Source organism: Ascaphus truei, chromosome 1 (genome assembly GCF_040206685.1).
Source record: "Ascaphus truei isolate aAscTru1 chromosome 1, aAscTru1.hap1, whole genome shotgun sequence".
In the NCBI taxonomy this organism is placed as follows: Eukaryota; Metazoa; Chordata; class Amphibia; order Anura; family Ascaphidae; genus Ascaphus; species Ascaphus truei.
This window is the reverse complement of record NC_134483.1, coordinates 333532818-333557898: the sequence shown is the minus strand read 5'-3', so window position 1 is coordinate 333557898 and position 25081 is coordinate 333532818. Positions and strand designations below refer to the sequence as shown.

The 25081-nt window shown below is 41.4% G+C and overlaps 2 protein-coding genes across 3 annotated transcripts in view; both read left to right on the top strand.

Annotated features, from left to right (window-relative positions):
• Window positions 1-25081, top strand: part of EPHA5 (EPH receptor A5) — a 378771-nt gene that overhangs the window by 179072 nt on the left and 174618 nt on the right. The gene's annotated exons all lie outside the window — the stretch shown is intronic.
• LOC142498906 (uncharacterized) lies at window positions 14111-17777 on the top strand. The gene is made up of 3 exons (XM_075607541.1): window positions 14111-14503; window positions 15347-15427; window positions 15798-17777. Exons 1-3 carry the CDS (start codon window positions 14227-14229, stop codon window positions 16169-16171), a joined length of 732 nt encoding a protein of 243 aa, XP_075463656.1. The 5' UTR covers window positions 14111-14226; the 3' UTR covers window positions 16172-17777.

The window sequence follows — 25081 nt, the reverse complement described above, 5'->3', positions numbered from 1 at the left end:
TTTCTTTACTGGAAGTATACGTCAAAGGAAATATACTGTAGGATTGTTCTTGTAAAGCTTGCTTCTGATGTGCAGAGCCCATTAGGTTTGTACCAACGGTACATGGTAAAACACAGTCAATTAGTTAGCCTTAGCTACAGTACTGCATGTAACCTTTTATTGAAAAAAAATAAGTTATCATTTATGACCCATCTTTTCATCTAGATCTCTCAGTCTAAAATATAGTTTGAATGATTTATTGCTAGAGACCGTCTTGCGAACAAAATAAAGAATGTTGCAACTGAGCTGTGGAAAAGTAATTGAAAATGTTATCAAGTTTGTAGGAGAACATGATTGCTGATTCTAGAGAATGAACAAATTTGGGCCAGTCTGAAACACCATCCTTTATCTTATTATCCGTTACTTACATTGATCTTAACGCACTTTCATAAATGTATTATTGCTAAACTTTACTGTTGTGTGGGTTAAATCAATATTATTTTTAGTGGTTTGTAACTGTTCCAGACGATCCGTCTGTGCTACACCAAGTCGAAACGCAAAGTTAATATCTAATACATCTTATTTTTACGTTTTAACTTTATTTTAATGGCATAGTGCACAACAAATAAATATTTTCAGAATACCTAATTGCACCAGTTTTATAAACTAACTTTGCAAGTAGTGGGCCATGTTACAGTAAGTGGAAATCAATATAATTGTAAACATTTGAAATGGCCTCTTTAAATAATCCATGTACATACTGTAATACATATGAAGTTAAACATATGCTGCATAGCTGTCACTGTCCAAAGTCCCAAATGAATGAGAATGGGAATTGTCAGAAAGGGCATTTATATGGAAAAAGCTCTGACTTCAAAGAGTGATATTACATTGAAGATAATAAGATCATTGATTCTATAAATGAGCAATAACTTCTACCAAAAAGTGAAAAAATCACATCAGATTACTGTAGTAACACTAGGCTTGCCTGATGTCTGCTAGTGAAATCTTCATATTATGATTTTAAGCTAAATTCATAAATATTTGTCTGTAGAACCCATACAAATTTGCCATATTTACTAAGCAGTACTAAAAACATAAGGTATCACTTAGTAAATATAGGACTTTGTGCTTCTTTGAAAACATATTTTCACCTAGCGCTCTTGTGGTAGTGGGTCCCAGATACAGCACGCTAAATTACCGTGAATAGTTAATAAAATACAACAACAAATAAAATTTGCAATGAAAGGTAAAGCAACCAGTTTTATGCAGCTCAACCTTCACTGGACCTTCCTTCGTGGTCCTCAATAGTAGTATGGGGCGGAATATCAGGGAGCGCAGTAAACCGGGAGATACATACAATAAGAATACAAAGACCGAAAAACGCACAATGGTGTAATACTGATAATGACTTCCAGCTGATATAGTGCACTTCAAATAAATGTGCGCTCACATGAAGTAAGGATAAGTGTTTCTTGCTCAATGCCACCAGGAGAAGTCTCCTGTAATGGCTCTCTCTAGGAGCCGGACAGCTGAGGGTTAAATCCCCCTCTTGTCCCACGTTTGTTAGCAGAATAGTTGCCCTCTGCCAGGGCATTTCTACGATACACTTCAAGGGTTAAATCCACCGATGGAGGTGAGGGCCCCGCAGGTACTGTATGAAGGCATCTGCACTGGAGCTGGTGCGCTGTCAGCTCCCTGCGTTGTTTCTCAACTCACGTGGTCCATGTCCACATGTGATGACGTAGACCATCGGGATTCCGTTGTCAGATTGCTCGCAAAGTTTGCTTCATCAGAGGTCCTTGATTGCGTGTAGGTGATCCTTGCTGGAAGTCATTATCAGTATTACACCATTGTGTGTTTTTCTGTCTTTGTATTTTTATTATATGTATCTCCCGGTTTACTGCGCTCCCTGATATTCCGGTCCATACTACTTTGTGCTTCTATGAGAAATAAAAATTTAATTTGGGAACATCTTGTACATTTTGTAAAAAAAAAAAAAGTGTGACAGAAGCGTTCAATCAGGCTGGTTCGGCCTCATTGGCTGAACCGCTCATGTGACGCTGCCGCTGCGCAAAAAAAAAAATAGTTGTCTTTTGAAAAATCTACCGTGTGGTTGCTCTGCATCGCGCAACACGCTCGTGCGAACTATGACTTTGTTCTCGCCCGATCGATGAGTGAACTGAGCAGGAGGCGATTGGGAGGCGCGGCGGAGGCATGGCGGATGCGTCACCAGGCTGATTCGCCATCATTCAAGTAAAGTCCAGAGAGAAAAATGTATTTTGAAAAATCTGCCGTGCGGTCGCTTTGCATGCGCACAATATGACTGGCCTGTAAGGTCGAGATTATAGTGGGATGCTGCAGAGCGTGCACGCGACCGCATGACTCACTCGCACGGTGCGCGCACGTGAAACCTGCAGTGTGGGTGCAGGAGATATTGGGAGGCGACGGAGGCATGGCGGAGGCATGGCCAGATACGTCACGTGAGTGGTTCGCCATTATTGGCTGAACCGCTCCACGTGACACTGATGTCACGTGGCTGTTGCGTCTCAAAACAAAATCTTTTGTAGCCTCCAAATTTGGTCTCCTTGTCGTTGGACCCGCACTATGGGCACCCGCGACGGACTTCAGGTATTTATTTGGTGCCACACACTGTTGCAGTTGCCGTCGCCGTCGCCACCACTATAATCTCGGCCTAAGAGCTGCTGCACTTTGTTCCTGCATTTCGTGAAATTGCACGCACCATAGCCCCTACTATAATGGCAGCCAAAGGCTGTTTTAAGCATTTTAACGTGTACAATATACGAAAAAAAGATTTACAAATGTAGTGTAGGGTCAGTATGTAGCCACAGACTTTGATCTTATATTGTAGTAATTTCATACAATTCAAACAGCAAATCATATGTATGTATGTGTATTTATATATATATATATATATATATAGAGAGAGAGAGTGAGGGCACTGTAGGGAGCGCTCCGGTGCTCCGGAGGCTTCGCAGCAGCCCGACCACCCAGGACGCCACCATCTTGTATAGGATTGCGCATGCGCCGGGGCATCCAAGGTCCGGCAGCCAAGGTGCGCATGTGCAGAAAGTAGGGACAGCGGCGGCTTATAGACACATAGCTCCGCATGGGAACTACAACTCCCATGAGCCTTCGGGGGTATGGACACATGGCGTGACGTAGCCAATCGCGCAGCCGGATTCCCCTGCACCTTGGAATTGATACTTTCCGCTCATTTGAGACCAAGCCAGTCGAAGCTGTGACATGGAAGGGTGAGGGTGAGTGTGCAGGGTGTCTGTGACCCCTGCCTAGGCCAGAGACCCACTTAGGTCCCAGCTAGGCCCCAACTCCCCCTTTCAGCTTGTGGCTGCTGCAGGGATAGACCCAGTAGATAGGGACACAGCCCCTGTAGAACCAAGCGTGAGGGACACAGCCAGGGCGCCACTGATGTGTGTTACTGGGTATATTGTCCAGTGATGGGTTATCCAGTATAGCTAGGATCCCTCATAGGTGTAGGCGCTTTCACCAGATGGATCAGGTACACCCCAGGCTCCCAGCAGCAGAGTTTTAGTCCTCCTGTGAGCCAAAAAAAAATGCAGCTTAGCTTTTTAAAAACGGGAGCCACACTCAGACCGCGTTATTGCGGATCTGTGTTGTAGCGGATCACGCTATAACGGGGTTGAGCTATATATATATTATATATATATATAAGTGTAGCAAACAAGATAAGCTTAATCTCAGCTCTTGCATTGCTGAATAATGAATATTCATGATTAAACATGTGTAAAATGAAATGTTCTAGATGTAATAACCGAAGAATGTCAAAGCTGGACACATTTTCCAGTTAGAACAAAACATAAGATCTTAAACAACTTAAAAAGTATTTATAGGTTGAAGGAGTAGCTTAGCGGTATTAATACTACATTTGGAAGAGGTAAATCTGATTCAAATCCCAGTGTCAGTTCTTTGTGAATTTGGGTTCTTTACCTCCCTTTACCTCAGTCATAAAAATGAGATTGTACACTCCTCAAGCAGCAAGCAGAAACTTTTAGGGGGTTATTAATTAAACTGTGATAGTGCCAATCGAAGCACTAGCGCACAGAAAGTCAGAAACTCATTGACTTTTATAAGAGTTTCTGTGCTAAAGTCCCCAGATCAGCACTATCACACTTTAATTAATTAACCCCAAAGTTTCCACAACATTCTATATACCATGCTATATTGCTATTTGAACTGATTTTTAAACAATGCCTTGTTTCTGCCTGATATGTCTAGTCAAACCTCAGAATAAAGAACACCTAATCCTTCCTTTAGGACTAATCCTAGTTTGTTTGCATTTGGGCAGAAGGCAAAGCTATCACACAGTAATGAAAGGAAGAGCCACACAATAAAACTTTGTAAATAATTCCAAAGAAGAGTGTCTGTTTTGTCTTGGCCTGTAAAACTTGGCAATGAACAATGTTCTGCACTATGTTTGCACATCACCCAAGCAGCAGATATCTGGCCCAAAACAATATTTCTGCTCTCTTGACACCATTCACAACATCCTGAGAAACATATACTTGCATGAGCTCATTCTCTGGTGTTTTACGTTTCTTAAATACCACTGGTCCAAAGATAAAATAATAACGACAACAGAGACATACACGTAGTTACAAACTAAAATGTGCAATTCATTTCCACATTCCATTTGTTTTACAAATCTACATTTCCAGTAAGAGTAGAGTGCACGTATCAATTGTATAGAACTTCCTATCTGCAGATCTCTGGAATACCCTCTGCCAAAGGAACTTCTTACTCCTGTTTCATGGTGTGAAGTGGAAAACATGACAGAGGTATAAAACTTAAAATATTAAATGTATGTAATAGTATGGAAAACTCAGATTCAGTGAGAGGCTCATAAAGATATAAAATGATGTTGGATGGTAGTCAAAGGGGTCTATTTATCAAACTCTCTGAGCTGCAAAACGGGGATAATTACTGCCAGATTTGACACAGGAAAGGGTTACCATGAAAAGCAGTGACAATCTGGTACCGCTTTCTTTGTATACTTTTACCCTTGGTTTGCATGTGTTTGATTCTGATGAGCAATGTTGTATTATTGTACATTAATGGTAAGAGCACCCGTTTGTTGCATCTGTTTTAACCAATCTGTCCAGATGCTTTTTCGTTAAAGTCTCTCATTTTGTGTCATTTCATGTGTGGTTATTAAAGCAAATGTTCGGGTCTGTAAATTCTGCAGGTTGTCTTTCTCCCCTGAAGGTGCCGTCAGTTCAAGGACAAAATGAACCAAAAGCAGTGATAAGTCAGGAATTAGATCTTGGTGATTGGTACTTTTTTTGCTAAAATAAGATCCAAGAAATATATTTTTTTTTATATGCATATATAGTTCAGAAACATGTGTTTGATTCCCTGTGGTAAATGTACCATGAGAGATTGCGTGTATATACTGTAGCACTGCTCTCATATGGTCCCTTAATGTTTAATGGTGCTTTTCATATCTTTACAAAATGATAAATAATATAATAGAATTACAGTATATATCAAACCTTTAGCAGTTTGGGACTGATAACACTTCAACATACATCACATTTTTCAAGGTTAGGTTAAAGTTGTATCATACATGTCTTTAGCAGTTCTTAATGGACCAGTTACATACCTGCTTGACTATAGAACAAACTTAGGCAAATCAACACAAAACCAGATCTCAGCAGATAACAATTTCGATACTGAAGAGAAATACCCACACTAAGAAGTCAAATATACACACTAAAGATAAGGGGATCAGAAAAAGAGAAACAGAGTGTAGTCATTGGCAGTATGTTGTATTGGGCTAAAAAGAGTTTAGCCATAGTTACTGATTTTACCCTTAAATAATGATGGTAAGTTTATATATTACAATCTGAAATAAGTAGCTAAACATAAACTGTGGTCTCTTCCTTTAGATAAAGTGTTTGCAGCACAGAAAAATACATATTTTTGGCATCAATGGGTATTTAGGAAATTTGGGAGACGTCTTATTTAAAGCTGTAGACCAAGCAATATCCTACATGTGTGTGTTTTTTTTAAAAATTAATCAGTTTGGTATTATGAGAAAATACTAGTTGCGTTTTTTTTAAACAGCTCAGAATGACATGTTTAATGTATTATAATGTAAAAAGCATTTTTTTGTTTCAATAGCAAACATTTACAAAGTCACATCCCTTTACTCTTCTGAAACAGGTTCTGACACCCCTATTTGAGCCCTGCCCTCTCTCTGGCAGTGCACCAATGGTATCTAGTGACTACTTGGTCACATGATCTTCCCCACATAACTTTGCATCTTTGTTCCTCTTCTGCTGCACTGACAATCCTTTAATAAACCCTTGAGCCGAATCTTCGCAGATCGATCAGCAACTTAGCTAATTACTTATCATTGTGTGGATTGATGCACATATTAAAGCGGGGGAAAATGATTTTAAAAAAAGTCTGCTTGGACTGCTGCTTTAAAAGAAATATTGCCAGGGCTCAAGAAGGCTAATGTACCACTTTGCATTAGTAAGCTAGCGTAAGATGCACAGCTTGATGGGGGATTTTTTTTTCTATTTTGAGAGTCAGTTAGACCTCGGCTGAGCAATCATATTGCCACCAAATAGTTTTACAATCAAACCTCCATGAATCAATCTTTGACAGCTTTAAATCTGAGGAGCACAGAGGGTGGTCAGGACAGCTGCTGCTAAATCTGCTCTAGGCGAGTACTTTGAGACATGTGGAAGTCAGGCACTGGGAAAATGATGTCAGGCCGTGAACAGTAGTCAGGTTACAAGAGACAGAGAAAGACAAAACTTCGTTTTTGCTTGTACTTTCCTGTAACGCAAAGTTTTGAACAGCTGCACCTGTTACATGAAATAGATTCCCTAGCAGAACCTTACACAGCAATGACTTCTGACTCTAAAACCTACATATCAAATTAGTAATGTAAACAACCCTTTGAGAGCATCATGGACAGGCAAAGGCTTTCCTATCCAGGAAGTCATCATCATGACTGTGGAATTTGCTGTCGGTAGCAGTTGCATTTGATGGCACCATTCTTCACAAATGCACCCCTTACATTTTCCAGTAAGGCCACTGAAGTTCAGTAGTACAACTATGAAGAATATAATCTGATTTAGAAGTTATAGTGCCAACCTTCCTATGTTAACTCTCATCACTTTGAAATACTTTTTATTTTTGTTTGAAGTGGCAAGTTTATAGTGTTTTGGAAAACGTGGTCACCATTCCATATTTGTCTTGTGATCATGGATTTCTGCTGAATAGGGTTAGTGAAATTCTTGGGGAAATGAAATAAGGGAGTTTTCAGAAGCATTTACTAAAAGCAGCTGAAGAATATATTAAGACACATCTGACCTTATTCATGGATAATTGGACATGTGATGTCTTAATCCCTGCTATGCCTTCTTAGCTGGATTTATTTGACACAAAACACAATAAATCATTGCTGACTTGGCCCAACTAAGGCCCCTTGTACTGGAAAGACCATGAACAGTAGCCCAAGGTGCCTTTCTGTGCTCTTGAAGCAACCTTTGAATTGAGAATTGAAATATTGAAATATACCAGTTTGCAGTTTTTGACATGTCCAGGTTTGGTTTATGGTTGTACAGTATGTACAGGGCCTAAGCTTCTGGATTTTCTCGCCACACATAAAAATACAAATGTATTGTTAATTACACCTTTGTTGCCAACTCTTCATGCAAAATATGGTTGAAAGGTAATCAATACAACATATTGCACAGATGCTTATACCTGAAGCATTGAACTACAGAAGAATAATTCTCAACGTACCTTTACACCATAAGACAAGATTAGTATTGGGTACTACTGTAACTCACCTAGATCCTTCCTCATAGATAATTAGTTCACCGATTTCTAGATATTTTCAGGAAAGGATATTCCATACCGTGCTTGTGTATTTTCTTTGCTACTGTACACTATCCTTACAGTTCGGATTTTTTTACACGTGAGAGAATGGAAAAATGTACCCACCCCTAGTTTCAAATTATTCTTTTCAGAAGCAGATCTTGATTCAAATATTAAATGGGACATTTCATACAATAGGGGAATTCCTACAATAGTAAAGTCTACTTAAAAAAAAAAAAAACACATTGGAAGGTGAGAAAAAGATACACTCTTTCCCAGCTTGTAAGACAATGATTCCATCTTATTTCAGGGCGCAAAAAACCCCAATTATTTTTTCTTGAGCAAAGGGTAAGTTTGCTCATGTGAGCTTATTATAACTCCCACAGTTTCCATTATTGATAATGTAATTATTGATAATTTTATCTCTGTTGTATTGTATTTCATATTTTCCACAAAATGTAACAATAGTACTACACAATATACTACACAATATAAAAATCCATTGTTCTTTTTTTGGTATACTGTAATTTAAATTGTTAACTGTTAATGTGTCTGAAACTAATTGCCAATGATTACTACTGTACAAGCCTATTTCTTCTACATGCTCCACTTATAAAATAACTGTCAGTGACCTTATTATAAGGGTAGTTAAGTACTTTCTCTATCAGAAGGAACAGTATTGATGCAAACATGTAGTACAGCATACTGTAGTTCCAAGTGTATTTTTTTTCCGATAAATAAACATGCATTTGATTTGTTTTATTTTATGTCTTGTGCTATTTTTTTGTGCCCCGGTTTTGTAAAGCAGAGACATTTATACACAGCTCCCATGATTTTGAAAGGATAAGCAAATCTTAGGTAAACTGTGATGTTTACATAAAGTACATGTAACTGTAGGTAATGAACTCCTGAACAGTGACTCTGAGGGATGAGGGAGTGAGTGATATGGGGAGAGAGTAGGTTACATGTATGTATGTATGTATGTCTTTATTTTTATAGCGCCATTTATGTACATAGCGCTTCACAGTAGTAATACACGTGACAATCATATAAATTACAAATAATACAAATAACAGATCATGGGAATAAGTGCTTCAGACATAAAAGTAACATTTAGGAAATGAGTCCCTGCTCTGAAGACTTGCACTCTAATTGGTAGGAAGAACGTATAGAGACAGTAGGAGGGCATTCTGGCAAGTACGTCTGCAAGAGTGCAAGCTTTATGTATCAGGTGTATAGTATTAGCCACGTAGCTACTCATATGCTTTGTTAAGCAGGTGTGTTTTAAGGTGGGTCTTAAAGGTGGAGAGAGAGGGTGCTAGTTGGTAATTGAGGGGAAGGGCATTCCAGAGGTGTGGGCAGTCAGTGAGAAAGGTTTAAGGTGGGAAAGGGCTTTAGATACAAAGGGGGTAGAGAGAAGACATCCTTGAGCGGAACACAAGAGTCGGGATGGTGCATAGCGAGAAATTAGGGTTGAGGTGTAAGGAGGGGCAGAAGAGTGTAATGCATTAAAAGTGAGGAGGAGAATTGAGTGTTTGATGCGGGATTTGATAGGAAGCCACAAGAGTGATTTCAGCAAGGTAGATGCTGAGACAGATTTAGGAAAGAGTAGAGTGATTCTGGCAGTAGTAGCGTTTAGGATTGATAAAGAGGAGACAGCTGAGAGGCAGGAAGGCTGGACAGCAGGTGGTTACAGTTATCGAGACGGTAGAGAATGAGGGCTTGTGTCAGAGTTTTAGCAGTCGAGCAACAGAGGAAAGGGCGTATCTTTGTAATATTGTAGAGGAAGAAGGGAAAGGTTTTAGATATGTTTTGAATGTGAGAGGAGACTTTGAGAGATGAGTTGAGTATGACCACTAGGCAGTGTGCTTGCGCTTTTGGGTGCATGACAGAACTTCCAACAGTAATGTGGAAGGTGGTAGTGGGGCCAGGTTTGGGATGTAATATGAGGAGATCTGTTTTTGACATGTTAAGTTTAAGTCGGTGGGGGTTCATCCAAGATTGTATTGCAGAGAGACATTCAGAAACTTTGGTCTGTACAGAAGGTGGATAGTCAGGGGTTGAAAAGTACATTTATGTGTCGTCAGCATAGAGGTGATATTTGAACCCAAGAGATGTGATTAGGTCACCTAGGGAGAGGGTGTACAGAGCAAATATACATTTGTTTTGTTAAGAGTAGGGAAGGGTTCGTTCTGTCTGCAAGTGTCCAGAGGGGACATGCACCAAGATGAAGGCGGGAGTCTTACAGCTTGTGTGCTGGGAGGACAGAGCAATGGGAGAGGTAAGAGGAGATCCGGGATAGAGCTTTGTTATGACGCATGGGCGTAGGTGACCTGGGTGACTTCGTGGAGAGTCCCTAGCTTGATTGTTACAACTATAGGTTCTAAAAGTAAAGATGGACGAATGTGCCAAAATTCTTTGCAGTGGTTTTTGGCAAAATTTGATTCGTGGTCGAATATTTGACCTTGGTTTTGGCATGGAAATTCAGGTGAAAGTACCTAGCCCAGCTACTGTATTATTTTTGCTCCCTTTTTTCGATTGCAAATGTTATGAAAAATTTAATTCCTTTTATTCGATTCGATTGTGAATGTCAACACAAATGGCCCCTAATGTAGACATTCGCAGCTATGCGGGGGGCGCCATGTGCAAATGTTTATTTTGTATTTGAAAAAGGTGGATGTGCACAATTGAGCCGTGAATATTTTGCGGATGTGAATTAACGGCATATTCGCAGTGAAGTCAAATGTCTGTGATTATTTCGCACATCTCTATCTAAAAGCGTGACTGAAGATCAATCTGCTCTGATGATTGAATCCCCAGTGTCAGAGGAGGTGGGACTCACAGGAGACAGAGGTAATCAGCTTCCATCAGTAATTGGTGGGTAGGATTAATATCCAGAATCCGGTGCTCAAAAGACCACACAAACAATTAATTCAGTGATGATAGTCCAGTTCAATCTTTACACATACAGTATATGCATCAGCAGCAGAGATCATATGAGCCCATAAACGGATAGCGCAGCGTTGTATCCACACTGTGTGTGAACATGCAGGTATGTGAGTATATATGCAAGCCCAACCCCACTCACAAAGGAGGGAGACAGTCGCGGATGTCCCGCAAGAGCAGTACTACAGACGCTATCAATTCACACCAGATATAGAGGGGTAAGCAGGCAAAACAACTGGCTTAAAACTAAAGCACAATAATGTTGAAGAAATCACTATTAAACTCCTCACGGGCCCCTGTGATGACTTCCGCCAGGCGTGCTCCCAGGCTTGAATAGATGAAGGGAAAGATCCAAATAGAAATAGCCGTGCACAGCCAAAATAGCAAAGCTAGGACGTGGTGACCAAAAAGTTTGCTATTTTGGCTGTGCACTGGCTATTTCTATTTGGATTTTCCCCAGCTTCCATCAGTAGCTAACCCGCTGCACACCAGAGGAGGTAGAACCGATGGGGAGAGCGGGAGCACTGATGCTTTGTGAATGCATGTACTGGAGCAGAATGCTACCTAGTTTAATAAATATACTACACTGTCATGGATCTCCTCCTCTTTCCTCTGCACTTCTTTTATGACTGCAGGTTCTGTTGTGCTGGCTGGAGGGAGAGCTATTTGAAGAAGCTGCAGGAGCTAGAAGGAGAACTCCAGGATCTCAAATGATATATTTTTCTATTTGGTGCACAGAGAATGTGTTTGTTGTTCAGAATTCAGCAAACCGTAACTAGTCTGTTAGTATTTATAATGTGGAAAGCTCTTGCAAATGTTTCACATCACTTTACAGCATCGTGGTTTAATAAGTTCTTGAATGTGTTATACAGTATGGCTTTAAATGTTTCACTAAATGGGTTTCCTTTTTGGATAAAAATGACAAAGTAAGGGCTAATAAAATATCAACGCCTCATTCAATATTACAGTTGAAAAAGCAATCTGTAATACTCATTTTACACATATAATTAACTTTCTACAAATTTGAATCTTTTAACAGGAGTTTTAATGCTATCTTCCACTGTGTGATAAATTCTGGAGAAATCTGGTTATAGTTTCAGAATGCAAAAATAGTTTCTGTTTGACAGAAACATTGTTGTTGCTGCCTGTGCTGATTAAGTGGCTATTCTGATTTTTACAGTAATATCACAAAAAATGACTGCGGAACCAATGACTTAAAGCAGCAATGCCCCCTACCTATTTTTTCTCTTTTTACTTCCCCCCACCCCCATTTTGTTTTACATTATGGTTCACCTGGAGCTATAGGGACCCCCTGTTTTCTTAGCAAATTACTGGTGATGTTGCCAGGTTTACATTTTCCTCCTGGTGAAGCAAAATGACTGCCAAATCTCTGGCCAAAAGAAAACATTGAAGGTTGCGACTTCCAATGGATGACCATATAAACCCGTAAGTAATACCCGTAACTTCCCTGATAACTATCTTTGCAACCAGTGGGTTCCTGGAGCGCTGTTCAACTCAGGAAAACCACACCCACAGTTCTAAATCCTGTAAAAAATTGTGGGCTAGATAGGTTGAATTTCTGCTTTAAGGAGATTGTTGTTGTAAACAGAACATTTGAACATTACAGTTGGTCTCAGTGGCGGACTTGAAAATCCACCGCCCCTAGGCACCTAGCTGTGTTGGCCATCTCCTTGCTGCCACCCCCTCCTTCTCTTTTGGAATACCACTATCAAATGACACCACAAATGTCACCAATGTGATGTTATACGTGTCGCTTTGCCACGGAAGCGCAACATCGTGATGAAATTTGTGTGATGCCACATTGTGACATCACGCAGCGTCATTTGACGTTGGGATTCCAAAAGAGAAGGAGGGCACCAGGAAGGAGGCAGCCGACACAGCTAAGTGCCTTCTTATTAGGCCATATAGGCCAGAGAACTTGGCAAATGCATATGGGGGCGGAAATTATTGCAAATTTTGCTGCCAAAGGCCCGGGTCTAATGGGAAATCCGCCACTTGCTGGTATGGTCTTGCTTTTTTGCACTACAGTATGGCTGAAAAGGAAGGTTCAGTAAACAGCAACCAGTTGCAACATGCAGGATTGTAATAATCTGAGGAAACATAGGGCTCTATGCAGTAAGCGCCGAAAAAGTGCAATCGCCAAGGGTACCTTATCGTCATGATTCTGCCGATTTTCCCTCTCCGTATGCAATAAGTGGTGAACCCCTTCCAAATCAAGCCGAAAACACTTGCTCCCACTCTGGCGATGATTTGCCGATCACACACTGGTGTATCGGCGTGCATGGCGAGGTGGTGTTAGGTTCCCCAATGAAACTTCTTGCTGAATCTGCCGAAGCAAGCATGTTTTGGATTGAGCGGCCCATTTAAAGGCAGCGTGTATTTTTATTCATTCTCTATGTTGTTGGGAGTGAGAGAGAGAGAGAGACACACAGAGCTGGGCGATTTACATATTTCATATTGACTGAGACAGTTGTGGTGTATTGTGAGAGGTTTGTCCTGTGTTGTTTTGTTTACATCTTTGTGTTGTTTTCACATTTTAAGTGTTCAGTGCGATTGTCTTTAAATTTCTTTTCTGTTCTTTGTGAGTGCTAGAGGTATGGCCGCAAGGCGTGGGAAGAGTGATGCTGGTGTGAGTGGTACTGGTAGTCGTGTGAGTACGCGTCTGAGTGAACGTAGGATTCAGGGGAATGCTGTTGCTGCAAGTGCGAATGGTGTTGCTGGGAGTGCGAGTGGTGTTGCTGTGAGTGCGAGTGCTGCTGGTGGCTCTGTTGCTGGTTCTGCTGGGGTGTCTGGTGGTGGGGTGGTTGCTGGTGGCCTGCTTTTGGAGTCTTTTCCATTGTAAGAAGGAGAGTCCAGTCAGCAGCAGCCAAGCTCTGGGTCTGCACGTATTCGGAAGAAATGTGTGGAGCGGCCACGTAATCCTCGGTTCAATGAAGAGGAAAACACAGTTATTGTCACAGGGATTCTGGAACACTATGACTGTCTGTATGAGCATTTACTAGGTAAGTATATCTTTGCATTGATTCTTCAAAGACATGTTATCCTAGGTCATGTGAGATGTCTTAATATCAAAATATTATTCTATACTATCTATCAATTAAACTTAATTGTTACACACATATTTCTTCATGCTTTAGAACGACCATAACAATCAGTCGTAAAATTTGGGCAAAGTTCATACAATATTCATGCAAGCTTCCTTACATTTGTATGTTTACACGTAAATACTCATGTGGTACACATATTACACCTAAACCAGCATGTTTAGTATCTCTTGGAACAGGTAGCAGTTAAAGAAACTGATCGTTTTTATAATAATAATTAACGTCATATATTTTGTATGTATTTCAAGGGCGGACAAGTTCAGCATCAAAAAAAGAAATGTGGGATCAAATAATCTTGGCTGTGTCTGCGTGTGGGAATCATGTCAGGGACCGGGCGAATTGTCGGAAGAGATTCAATGATATCAGGGCAAACTTAAAGAAAAAAATACAAGCACAACGGATGCATGCTTCTGGCACTGGAGGTGGGCCGCCAGCACAATCTCTAATCTTAACACCATTGGAGGAGCAGATGTGGGAAAAATTTCTTCCTTTCATCGTGGAGGGTTTGCCCGGGGACAGAGATATCGGAATTTATTCTGCTCCATTTCCACCAGGTGACAAATGTTACTGTACTAGGCATGTCGTAGGTTACAGTTCTTATCTATATTTCCGCTGCAACTTATAATTTCTTCCCAATATAAGCATACCTACATATATATCTGTATATATGTCTCTCTCTCTATATCTATCTATCTATCTATCTATCTATCTATCTATCTATCTATCTATCTATCTATCTACAGTAGAGGCAACGTTTATTCTAACATTTGCTGTAAACTAGCCGGGTTACATTCTGGGTATGTGCTGGGTATGTGCTGGGTATGTTCTGGGCTAGTTTGAGGCACGTTTAAGGCATTTCTGCATTGACTAACGACCCATAGGATTAACACAGCAGGGATCCCTGGCAGTCCCATTCAGTTTGAATGGGACTGCCAGGGACCCCCGCTGTTAATCTGATAGGCCATTAATCAATGCAGAAATGCTGGGGCTAGTTTAAGGAAAGTTTAAGGCATGTATTCAGAATGTACCTGGGTGTACCTTGGTCTTTTGGGGAATTGCCACTGGTTTTTGTTAGAATCAACTTTGCTGTCATAGTAGTGATGTACATTATTATTGTTAGATTACTACACAACATATGCAGTGAATGTCCAACAGAACACTTAATTTTAGAACACATTCCTGCATGAACATTGTATGTTGTATGGTTTTTACAATAAATGTGCCAATTAGGTTCACATGTACATTGATGTTAAGAAGGATATTGTACAGCTTGCCAGAAACATATTGTCATTTCCTTATGTGAGGCTGATATTTAGCCATAAATACTCCCACTACAAAAACTTTATGTTAATTATGTACACATGTCAATAAAATTCTTATGTTATTCTTCTATATAGTTGCTCCTGAAGCTCATGTGTCACCTGACACTGAACATGTCTCATCACCTGGCTCATCCAGCTCATCATCAAGCATGGAAGGTGAGTGTATGAGGTGAAGCACATGTAATGTGTACATTTGTAGATGTTAATTTGCCATGCTAAATAAATGCCTTTCCCATATAATTAACTTCACATCAGTTATTGTCACAGAAGATGTTGTGTTTCCTGACAACATGTATTGTGTGCGTTGTAAACTATCAGCTAGGAGTTGTGAGGTAAAACCAACTTTCATTCATTCTTCTTTCACACTGTGTCGAAACATCATTGTTACTTCAAGCATAAACTTTTAATTTGACACAATTGAAAAATTATGGAAACATGTTATGTGTTTCACTTTGAGAACAACTCTCATTATATTGAAAAACAAGTGAAAGTTCCATGGCAGTTCATAATGTCTCTTTATTTGTAGAACCAGATGTTGCCACTCAAGGACAAATTCACTCAAGTGACCATGAAGATGTTCCCACTCCTGGATTAACCCAGCATTCAAGTCCTCCTGCTCGTGACACCTACTCAGCTATTGCAGCTTCTGAAGAAAGAATCTTGGGTGAAGAAAATTGTCGCCATTCAGAAATGATGTCAGTGCTTGAAAGGATGATATCACTGCAGGAAAGGACAATATCACAAATGTCACAAATTGAAAGAGTTATCATCCAAGTTCCTAAAGAAATCCAAAATGTAAACAGGACATTACAAGCAATAGTTGTGAATCTAAGCCAAGCAAATCAGTTGCGAATTACTGCTAGAGAACAACAATTCCACTTGACCCCATATGAGGATTGACGAAGCAATTAGCGAAACGCGTAGAGTTGCAGCAGAGAACTTACGATTGGAAGGACTGGCAAGATTGGAGCTGGCACCAGACACAGTTAGAACTTCCGCCCTTAGCTGTGACGCGGTAGCAGGAAGTGACGAGACGGCAGTGACGCACGTGGAAGTATACAGCAAGGAGCTAGTGACACGCTGTGAAGCTCCTTGCATCTGTCCTCCAGTTACATCTGCGGTTCTCTCCCCCACCCGAGTTTTATATGGAAAATGGATATCCTGGCTTCTGCGGCTAAAGGGCTCCAGTCAGAGAGAGAAGGATCTCTGACATGTGATATTATACGGTGATTTTTGTGAGTTCTATTCTTAAAGATTATCAAGAACATTAGCAGTGATTACAGTCTGCACTATATATGTTTTTTTTCTTTTACATATATCACGGTTATCCTCCTGCGCTCCTCCTCACCTCCAAGCAAAGAAATTACCTGTATCTGGGATTTGGAACTGTCCCACCAGAGGAAGTTGAGCTGCTTTATACACATTTTTATTACCAATTCACAGTTTGGTGTAAGGTGTATTTGTGTTTTTGTGTGTTTCACTTATAACACCATTTATTATTATTATCACTTGGGAAGCGCCCAGTCCATCCCTCACTCCCCCTTCCCCTTTTTTTAGTTAACAATATCACAAATGTCACAAATTGAAAGAGTTATCATCCAAGTTCCTAAAGAAATCCAAAATGTAAACAGGACATTACAAGCAATAGTTGTGAATCTAAGCCAAGCAAATCAGTTGCAAATTACTGCTAGAGAACAACAATTCCACTTTACCCCATCTGAGGATGGATCTTTACATGCAGCTACTTTTTCTCCAGAGTCATCAGTTCTTCATTCCCCAGTTGTGGATGATACCGGTACAGTAGGTGCAAGTTCTGTGCAGGTCCCTGTCACCATCCAACCGCTTACATCTGTTCAAAATCAGGAACGGACACCTACAAATGAGACACGAAAAAGAAAGTTAGGGCAACAATTACTTCTAACCAGCTTTTGGAAAAAGATTAAAACACCAAAACAAGAAACTGCTCCAACCTCAGTCGTGCAATGTTTAGCAACTGGTTCACAACTGCCACAGCCCACACCCAATGCCCCTGAAGTGCAACAGCCCACACCCAGTGCCACTGAAGTGCCACAGCCCACACCCAGTCAGTGCCCCTGAAGTGCAACAGCCCACACCCAGTGCCACTGAAGTGCCACAGCCCACACCCAGTGCCACTGAAGTGCCACAGCCCACACCCAGTGCCACAGAACTGCTAAAAGGCCAGTACAAGTCGTACAGTTAAGGCCAAAGTACTTGGCAAAGGGAAAAGGCAAACACAACAGCCAACAAGCAGACCTGTGACTTGCTCTCAAAAGGATAAACAAAAATAAATAATCACATTCACTAAATGTGTTGGTGTCCTGGTGGTGTTTATTGCAGACTATTTCATGCATAGTGTATGTATGATCATGTACAGATGCTTGCTAACATTCAAGTATGTCCTTGTACACATGAATGTTTAGAAATATTCACTGACTGAATTAAGGCATATTTAATAACATATGAATATGTATTAATCATCAGTTGATTAATGGTACAACATTACACACTTGCCATGTTTATAGAAGCTGACATTCACTTAGCTCTTGTTCAAGGTGAGATGTATGTGGGTTTGTTTGGTAATGTAGATAGTCATTTCATGCTAATATTATTGACATACTAATATTAAGTAACTACCCATATAACAGCATACATTTTGATGTTGTGTTTTCTGGTGTCTTAACTCTGTAACACATTACTTACCTTAATCTTCTTTCATAGTTCATAATGTTGGCATGTGATCATGTATGATTTTTTGTTACAATAACAGATCTGTTAGTGTGTATGAATATATCTATAGTCTCTCTGTATCTCTATGGATATATGTATACACACACACAGTGTGTGTGTGTGTGTGTGTGTTTGTATATAATATATATATATATATATATATATATATATATATATATATATATATATATATATATATATATATATATATATATTTATCTCTGCCACTGTTGTCAGCAAACAGGCCTTGTGTTAATGAGATATAAATGTTAGGACACTTGCTAAAATTATGGGATCAGTATGATTGAGCCCATAATTCACTCACCTGTATTTAACTTTGAATATGATTACAACAAGGCCTACTTACACACATCAATGGCTTCAGTTTAGCACTTTATATATAATATATATATATATATATATAATCAGAATTAACAGTACAGGCCTTCATGGCTCAAAAGAGGCCTTGTTTGCTGTTAAATACAACTTCTACACAGCTGACTCAAATAAGCCCTCAAACATACTCACCCAGTAATGTTATAAACTGTAATGAAGTGTTAATAGAATTACAACAAGGCCTGTTAGCACACAAGGCCTTCAATGTACAGATATATATACTGCTGCGGCACAGTTTATTCGAGCATTTGCCCGTTCTGTGCCGCAGCAGTAGCCTGGCGCGCGCCCGAGTGTGACGGGCGCGCGCCGAAGCAGCGGAAGAGCGCCCTCCGATCGGGGCGCTCTCCCTCCCGCTGCCGGGTCCGCCGGGTCCCCCGGAACCCCCTGCCGCTGTCCCGCGATCGCGGGACACCAGGGCTCCCTCGGGGAGCCCCTGGACGTGCGTGCAGGGGGCGCACGCTCCCGAAGACGCGTGACCGCGCGTCTATGACGCGCGGCACGCCGAGGGGCGGCCACTAGCAAGCCGGGAAATCTCCCGGCTTGCGGATCTGGCCGCAGTGCAATTAAATGTGTCGCCAGTGTATATACAGTGGTTGACAAATCACCAACAAATCTACTCGCCACACAAAAAAATCTACTCGCCACCTAGTACCAAATGTGTGCTGCTTGGGCCAATATTTACTCGCCCAGGGGTTAAATCCACTCGCCCGGGGCGAGCAAATGTATAGGTTTGTCGAACACTGTATATACAGCTAAACCCCGTTATAACGCGGTGCTCGGGGTCCACCCCGAGTCCACCGCGTTAGTAACGGGGTCGCGCTAATTAAAAAAAAAAAATGGCCGCCGCGCTCCTGATCGGGTGTGAGGAGGGAAGGAAGTTAAATAAATAAATAAAAAAAAATTTTTTTTTTAAATGGCGGCGATTCATCCGTCCTCCCTCTCAGCCCCCTGGTTTTGCACGTGTCTGTGTCCTCCCAGCGTGTGTGTGTGTGCGTGCATGTGTGAGAGAGAGAGAGACAGAGTGTGTGTGTGTGCGTGCGTGTGTGAGAGAGAGAGAGACAGAGTGTGTGTGTGTGTGTGTGAGTGTGTGTGTGTGTGTGTGTGTGTGTGTGATGGTGAGAAGGGGTGGGCAGGGTGAGGAGACACTAATCTCTCTCAGGCTTTAATGCAGGGTCCCCTACCTGTTCGTCATCACCGCTACGCCCAGCATCAGAGCCGCTGTGTGGGGTCAGGGAGGGTGTGACAGATACCAGCACCTCGCACAGCCTGCGGGACTTGGGTTAGCTGCAGCTCTGGTCACTGAGTCCTGGTGAGCGGCGGGAAGGAGGGAGAGGGGTGGGGAGGAGAGGGTCCCGGAGCGCGAGGCTCCCCCTCCCCGGCCGGGTCCACCACGCCCGGCTCTGACTCACCTCCGCCCACCCTGCACTGCAAATCATCCGGGCAGGAGGAGTTGCCATAGAGACAAAGGGGGGTAAAGGATGCAAGCCACGCCCACTTACCTCCTCCTATATGGCACCAATGACTGCAGAACAAGCATCCCACATCCGGGCACTCTTACTGCCTGGCCTCATTCAGTCGCCCCACAGCCCTCTTCTTGTCAATCAAGCCGTCCGCTCTCCGCCCCCTGCGGGTGATGTCATTATTCCAACCTCCACCGGGCTGGTGGGCTGCTGACATGTGAAAAACGGGCTGGTGGGCTGCTGACATGTGAGAGGAGGGGTGGGGTGGGCTGCTGACATGTGAGAGGGGGGGTGGGGTGGGCTGCTGACATGTGAGAGGGGGGGGGGGTGGCTGCTGACATGTGAGGGGGGGTGGGCTGCTGACATGTGAGTGTATTGTGAGAGCTGTGTGCAGTAAGTGTGAGCAATGAGCAGTGTCTGTGCAGTGTGTGTCAGTGTGTGTCAGTGTGTGTCAGTGTGTGTCAGTGTGAGCAGTGTGTGTGCAGTGTGCAGTGTGTGTCAGTGGGAGCAGTGTGTGTGCAGTGTGTGTCAGTGTGAGCAGTGTGCAGTGTGTGTCAGTGTGAGCAATGAGCAGTGTATCAGTGTGTGCAGTGTGAGCAATGAGCAGTGTCTGTGCAGTGTGTGTCAGTGTGTGCAGTGTGAGCAATGAGCAGTGTCTGTGCAGTGTGTCAGTGTGAGCAGTGTGCAGTGTGTGTCAGTGTGAGCAATGAGCAGTGTATCAGTGTGTGCAGTGTGAGCAATGAGCAGTGTCTGTGCAGTGTGTGTCAGTGTGTGCAGTGTGAGCAATGAGCAGTGTCTGTGCAGTGTGTCAGTGTGAGCAGTGTGTGTGCAGTGTGTCAGTGTGAGCAGTGTGCAGTGTGTGTCAGTGTGAGCAATGAGCAGTGTATCAGTGTGTGCAGTGTCTGTGCAGTGTGTGTCAGTGTGAGCAGTATGTGAGCAGTGTGCAGTGTGTGTCAGTGTGAGCAATGAGCAGTGTGTCAATGTGTGCAGTGTGTGTGCAGTGTGTGTGCAGTGTGTCAGTGTGTGCAGTGTGAGCAATGAGCAGTGTGTGTGCAGTGTGTCAGTGTGTGCAGTGTGAGCAATGAGCAGTGTGTGTGCAGTGTGTAGTGTGTGTGCAGTGTGTCAGTGTGTGCAGTGCGAGCAATGAGCAGTGTGTGTGCAGTGTCAGTGTGTGCAGTGTGCAGTGTGCAGTGTGCAGTGTGTGTGCAGTGTGTGTGCAGTGTGTCAGTGTGTGCAGTGTGAGCAATGAGCAGTGTGTGTGCAGTGTGTCAGTGTGTGCAGTGTGAGCAATGAGCAGTGTGTGTGCAGTGTCAGTGTGTGCAGTGTGCAGTGTGTGTGCAGTGTGTGTGCAGTGTGTGTGCAGTGTGTGTGCAGTGTGTCAGTGTGTGCAGTGTGAGCAATGAGCAGTGTGTGTGCAGTGTGCAGTGTGTGTGCAGTGTGTGTGCAGTGTGTCAGTGTGTGCAGTGTGAGCAATGAGCAGTGTGTGTGCAGTGTGCAGTGTGTGTGCAGTGTGGCAGTGTGAGCAATGAGCAGTGTGTGTGCTGTGTGTGCAGTGTGTGCAGTGTGCAAAAAAAAAAAATGTAAAAAAAAAAAAATTTTTTTTTTTTTTTAAACGGGAGCCACGGGAAAACCGCGTTATAACCGAATCGCGGTATAACGAGGCGCGTTATAACGGGGTTTAGCTGTATATATATATATATAAAAAAATATATATATATACATATATATATATGGAGAGAGAGAGAGAGAGAGAGAGAGAGAGAGAGAGAGGGAGATATATATATATCTATATATATATATATATATATATATATATATAGATATATATATATAGAGAGATATATATATATATATAGAGATATATATATAGAGAGAGATAAATATCTATATATCTATCTCTATATCTATATCTACATATCTATATACACATATATATATATATATATATTTATATATATATATATCTACACACAATATATAGTTAATTATATATAGATAAATATAAATATATATATATGTATATATATATATATATATATATATATATATATATATAAAAATATATTTCAAGAGAGACTAACAGAGAGAGTCCAAGAGAGAGAGAGAAACAGAGAGAGAAAGAGAGATAAACAGAGAGAAAAACAGAAAAAGGGACAAACATACAGATGTGTGTGTATGGTTACATCTAGCTAAGTGTAACCAGAAATTTGTTCAGCATAGCACTGTAGATGATTTCACACACATTGTTATTATAATTCAAAGAGTCTACTTGTTTTGCACATGTTGATTGCCTAAGCCGAAAGTAAAGTTTCGATTCCTGTGAAACGAGTATCTTACCCAAAGAATTTCAGCCAATTATTGTAACAAATTTCTTGTGGGAGAAAACCTAGGCGTATAACTGCTACTTTGTATTATAACCTTGGAAGAAACCGCGAAGATAACATGTAACTATTCACACATTCAGCAGACATCCGTATGCATTCAACTTCACACAACGTACACTTGGAGAGAAGAAATGGCAGAAGCTTCCACATTGCACAGCCATCCACGTAAATCATACAAATTTATGATTTATGAAGCAATCGAATCAACGCCAGAGAAAAGTGCAAACATGGCCAAAATCTATGACTTGATCGAAAATAAATATCCATACTACCAAGAACCTGACATACGACGAAATTTTAAAAGTTCTGTACGATTCACTTTATCCGCAAATGAATGTTTTGAGCGTGTCCATGATCGGCTAGATCAACGATATGGATGCTGGCATGTTGCACCATCATTTAAACTTACCATGGAACATGGAACATATCTTCTGTTAAATAGCATATTTTTGCCTAATACCAGTGACACTGAAGCCGCACCGACTGTCGCGTCTGCTGATCTACCTGCACCCTCCATTCAGCCAGAGCAGATGCAAGATGGACATAACTACTATGATATGTATCCAAACTTACATGGGCAATACCAATGTGGATGGGAAAACAACCAACAACTGTACGTACCTCCGGACGTCTTGTTTGAAGAAGCCACTGCAGATCCATATGACGCCCTCATGGAGATGTGTGTGATTCAGGATTCAACGGTTGCCTCAATCATAGATGATACTGTTGTGCCTTCCTGCAGCGAGCAGTTGCAGCCAAATCAGTTTTGACTTCTACAAGAATGGTAAATACAAATTTCGTTATGCCTTTACTCAAATGATATATGTCTACATTAATAATATACACCATTTGTTAGCCAAATGAGTGGATACAGCTTAAAATTGCAGACAGGCTTACATGTAGCGTGCACAAAGACATTATTTCCTATAACAATATACGACATGACGAACCATTAGTGGTGACGGAGTCCTAAATCCTAGATTATTATCGATTTTAAAGTATCATTTCAACATGTTACACTAACTGTAACACACACACACCTCATTGTTTAGCATTCAACATATAAAAACAAAGTGTCGCCCACATATGACGTGGGAACCTGGTCATGTCCCAAGGCGTCCTTAAAAAGGTAACTGATGCAAGCCCCAACCCCAACCGACGTGCGCGCATGAAACCGTATTGGCTGTGCCCGTAGCTTATTGTTACGGTCAGTGCATAGTGTCATGTGCGCGCGTCGGTGGGGCGGTGCGTGCACAGCGCTGGAGGCCAATGTTCATTCAGTGGGAGGGGTGTTTGCATGCATTTCACGGTGCCTTAACATGACGTCACACGTCTTTTGTTCGCTCATTGGCTGATCGTCCGTTTTTTCCGAGGGCACACGTCCGTTTTCAAAGTTTAGATATGTACGTGTTTAGAAGTGAATTTGTTTCGCTTCCATATCATAACTTCCAGCTATGATATGCATACTGCTAGCAGCACCATGGAGGGACATGTATTGAACGCACAGCGTTCACATCGTTTTGCGCATGCGCTAAGACTTAGTCCACACATTCGTGACGTGCGCGCGCACATTATTATGTATACAGGCACCGGAACTAACATATCAGTAGTAATGCCAGCAATGCCATTCGCAAAATGAGACAGTTCTGTATCTGTAGTTTTTTGTCCTTGCAGTTTAAACATATACGTTACTTATGCGTGAAAATCCACAATCATATAGAGATGTGTTAAGCGTTGTCATGCTGAGACATATATAAATGTGCCATCTTTGAAAATCATGTGTTTGCTATATTTCACAGATGTTGTGGATGAATACATGGGACCAATGTATGATTTCAGATGAGCCAATCGTTATATTAGATGATTGTGATGACTAACGAACAACTATTTTAATAAATATGTAACAATGCTTTCAATGATTGGTGCGCAGATTAACAATCACTACATAATGTTATCCTATTATGCCAATATTTACTAGGCACTTAATTAACATAATGATGTTGCTAAGCACTGAAGTTAGAACTTATATTGTTTTTTTGTTCTTTTCTACTAACATTATATGTATTGCCATGTGATATATGCAACCAACATTATCACTCAGCAAACACATTAATCTACTATATATTATAATCTTACGTGTGACTTTTCAAAGAATGTAAATGCTACATAACAACTCGTAGACATTGTATGTGAACGTACACAATAACAATAGGGAGGTGAAATAACTGTTTAGTCATGTGCATTTTATATTATCAACTAAGTTGTAGTGCTAACCTAACATGCATGAGCTAATCTTTAATGTTTAATCTTTAATGTTAGTTAAAGATCATGAAAGCATGAACATTTGTGTGTACATTTTATTCACACGACTAACTATAGTTTAGTGTTATTAGTAAACGTTCAACACATACATACTGTAGCTAAGTGAGGCCGATGATAAAAGCAACATTATTATGTTGGTTTATATTATTTCACATAGAAATACATGCAACTGGCTTCGATTTTGAGCCTGAAAAGCCTGCCCGCCAGTGTCTAAGTCCAGCTTTTTGCGCCCAAGTTCTCAGAAACTATCGTAGCGAACTCGGCTGGGATTTTATGCCGATTTGAGTTCCAGGAGATTTGGACTAACTCGCGGTCAGGAGGGACCAAGTTCTCAGAAGAGAACGTGTAGCAGTGGCGTATGGAATTTTATGCCGATTTGGGTTCCAGGAGATTCCGGGCTAAGTCCCGGTCAGGGTAAAACTCTCCCATAGAGTTCCCTGCACCTAGGAAAGTCTAGTTTTAGACCCAAGTCCCCAAGTAAGTGTGTCTTTTTGTCTGTA